Here is a 3127-nt window from a genome sequence, read left to right on the forward strand (position 1 = left end):
TTTCATCAGCAACAGCACGACATTTAGCCGACATAGCTTCCAACCTTCTCTTGTCAGCTACCCGAAAGCCCATGAGACATCCCAAATTTCGACTCGGGCATCAACATCGATGAGCGCGGATCGTTGCCTGGCGTTCTTCAACTTATCATAACCAGCAAGAAACTGCAAGTACGAAAGCACAACGAAAATCAATCAGAGAGAACAACTGAGAAATTAACAAACAGCATACTCACCAAACAGCTCGCCATGTCCATGGTCCCCAGGAGCGTATCCATATCTTCGTCCTCAACCTCAGCCTTGTCCCCATCCAGCACGACACCCCTCAGAAGACTGGTCGCTATAGGCGCAGAGTGGAAGCTGCAGTCAGAACGCTTCACAGCACGCTTCTTCCCCGACCTCCCGACGTAGAAGAACTTCGCCCCCACGTCCCGGCGTGGGGCGCTACTCCCCACAGCGACGCCCCCCCTCGCCCAGTCGTCCATCCGTTCGGCGGCCCCGAAAACGCCGTCCTCCCGATGGGGCGACCTGATCACCACACCTCCAGTGGGGCGCCACGACCTCCGGGGCCGTTTAGCCTTTTTGGACCCGATGCCACCACCTTCCTCTTGCCACGGTCACCGTGCACATGCGGATGGAACTCCATCTCCTCCATCGATGGGAGAGCTCTCCGCCAGACGCCTCACCCACACCCAAAAGCATAACAACGAGCCATGAGGAAAGCTAAAGCAAAAAGAACAAAACAGAGGCAATGAGGAAGAGATAGCATCTTTCCAAGCATGATCAAAAGAACGAAAGTACAGCCATACCTGAGGAGATGACCAACAAAGGCAAGCACGTTCAGCCGAAGGCAGCAACGCAAAAGGAAGTCCAAATGCCATAGCTCTCCCCGAACAGGTTCTATTTATGCAAAAGAAACGTCTCTTCCCGAGGCAGCTCATTAAGGCATCGAGACGCCAAACGCCAATCCAACTGGCAGCCATCATTTCATATCTCGCAAACCGTTCATATCCGCACACGTGCCAAGCACGCACTGTAATGGAAGTGACCATTGCTCACAGGACACTCCAGTCGTACTAATACTGAGTAAGTAGAGGACGCTAACACCGTCCTCACGAAAAACAGTTCAAGATTGATACAAGTCGACCAACTCAAGGGGCATACAAATCAAACAGACATACAGTACGCGAGGAAGAAAAACAACGGATAACAACATGGCATTAATATAAAACAGTTAGCAAACTGAAGACCACAGTCGCCAGATAAGCCGAGCTGCTGGGTCTACCCAGAAAATCCAGCCCGGCTAAAACATCAGTATCATAAGCACAGACAAAGAAAAAGACGAACTGCCCAGGTAACCCCGGGAAAACAGCTCTATTGTTTTAGGCCAGAGGCCGCTTACAAACGCAAAAACCAGACATTCAACTTTCAAACAACATCTTCAAAGCCTTCAACCAGAGGGACGTCCAAAGACTTGGGAAATTCGGATCACCGAAGACGCCACTATCGCTTCCGGTTAAGCGTCCACCCAGACCGCCAACGACGGGAGGTTGATCCGCAACCACCTCACCAGCAGGAGCAAGAACGACCGCAGAACCAGCACGACCGACCTCGTGCGAGTCGACCTGTCGATCTATTGCAGGTCCTTGAGCTGGCTCCTCGGGCAGGTCGCCATACCTCGCCTCCAGTTCCTCTATTTCAGCACGGATGGCAAGATAGGCCGCCTTCGCCTCCATTGCAGTAGCTTTACAACGTGCAGCGAAATGTATTAGCGGCAGCGAATGCCTTCTTCTTCAGATCATCGACCTCATGCCTCAGCCCAGCCGCCTCGTTCACAGCCGACGTCCTCTCCAGAGACAGTGTAACTAGTTGCGCCTTCAGCGTTTCCAGCTCCACCTTCTCCGATTGAGATATCGCTCGGAGATCGGAGACCTCAAGCCTCAAGGCCTCAACCTCCGACTTCTCCATCTCAGCAAACAAGGCAGTTGTCTTCAGTTTCTGATACCCGGCAACCATCTGCAGCAGCTCGCACATATTACCGCAAACAAACGATAAGCAACAGTGTACAATAAGGGATAACACAATCAGTAATAACACTACCACTTACCAGGCAAATCGCCTTATCCACCGCTCTCACATTCGACTCTAGTTCCTTGGAGTCAAGGTCTTTCCTGTCACCATCAAGTGTCATCCCTTCTAACAAGCAAGCGGCTATGGGTGCGGACTTGTAGCTGCAGTCCGACCTCTTCACAGAGCGCTTCTTCCCGCCTTCATCAACATACATCAGGTTGCGCTCCAGCTCGTCCTTGCCAGTACCGGACGGCTCCTTACCAGTTCCTCTCGAGCCAACCTTCCCCTTCATCTTGCCTGAGGCATCTCCAACCACCCGGGGTCGAATGACCTCTGGGCCAACCTCCGGGGCGTCCTCAGCTAGAACGCTGAAGTCAGGCATCGGCCTCGACCTCGTGTTGCGAGCTGCCCTCCCACCCATTCGCACCTCACCACCCTGTGCGATCTGGGCCACCCTCGCCGAGCCTTAGCGGTGTCGGTACTCGAACATCGGAAGGAACGCCCTCAACGCCGGCGGAGCATCCTCCCGACCCATGCCCGACCTGGACCGGAGGCCCCAAAGACTTCCCGGGTCGCTTCACCCAATCTGACCCCGGTTTCTATCCTCCCTGGTCACCAAATCACTTCCACGCTTCTCCATAACACGTACTTTGGACGCTCCCTTACCACGAGCCCTAGTTTTCTGAGCTTCTCTTCTCTTCCGAACGGCTGGCCCTCCACGCTCCTTAAAGAATTCAGCGACCTCTGGCAACTTCGCAATTTTCTCGTCCCGTGTCAACCTAGCGAAGCTCTCGATCACTGCTCGGTTCGTCTCCTGTGCAGGACGATTATCTGTACAGAAGACAACATAACAAATGTTAGGACAATACAGGAACAGTCGTTATCAGCATAAAACCTAAGGAAACGTACTGGTACCCACCAGTGAAATCACACGTTTTCTTGTCAACACTGAACCCACTCGTACAGTAGTTACCCACTAACAGGAACGGTCTTTTATCCCAAGACTCGTTACTCACTCCATCCAGAACGGGTGACAGAGTAGCTCGGGTTTGCAAGCTAA

General features: G+C 53.0%; 1 protein-coding gene across 1 annotated transcript; it reads right to left on the minus strand.

Annotated features, from left to right (window-relative positions):
- Positions 1-1192: 1192 nt before the first annotated feature.
- Positions 1193-2903, minus strand: LOC147489605 (uncharacterized). Its single transcript, XM_086572893.1, has 2 exons — positions 2105-2903; positions 1193-2013 (listed from the first exon to the last, which is right to left on the minus strand). The coding sequence occupies exons 1-2, from the start codon at positions 2486-2488 to the stop codon at positions 1744-1746; spliced, it is 654 nt and encodes a 217-aa protein (XP_086429019.1). The 5' UTR covers positions 2489-2903; the 3' UTR covers positions 1193-1743.
- Between the last annotated feature and the right edge of the window lie 224 nt (positions 2904-3127).

The sequence above is a fragment of the Coptis chinensis genome, chromosome 7 (genome assembly GCF_015680905.1).
Source record: "Coptis chinensis isolate HL-2020 chromosome 7, ASM1568090v1, whole genome shotgun sequence".
NCBI lineage: Eukaryota > Viridiplantae > Streptophyta > Magnoliopsida > Ranunculales > Ranunculaceae > Coptis > Coptis chinensis.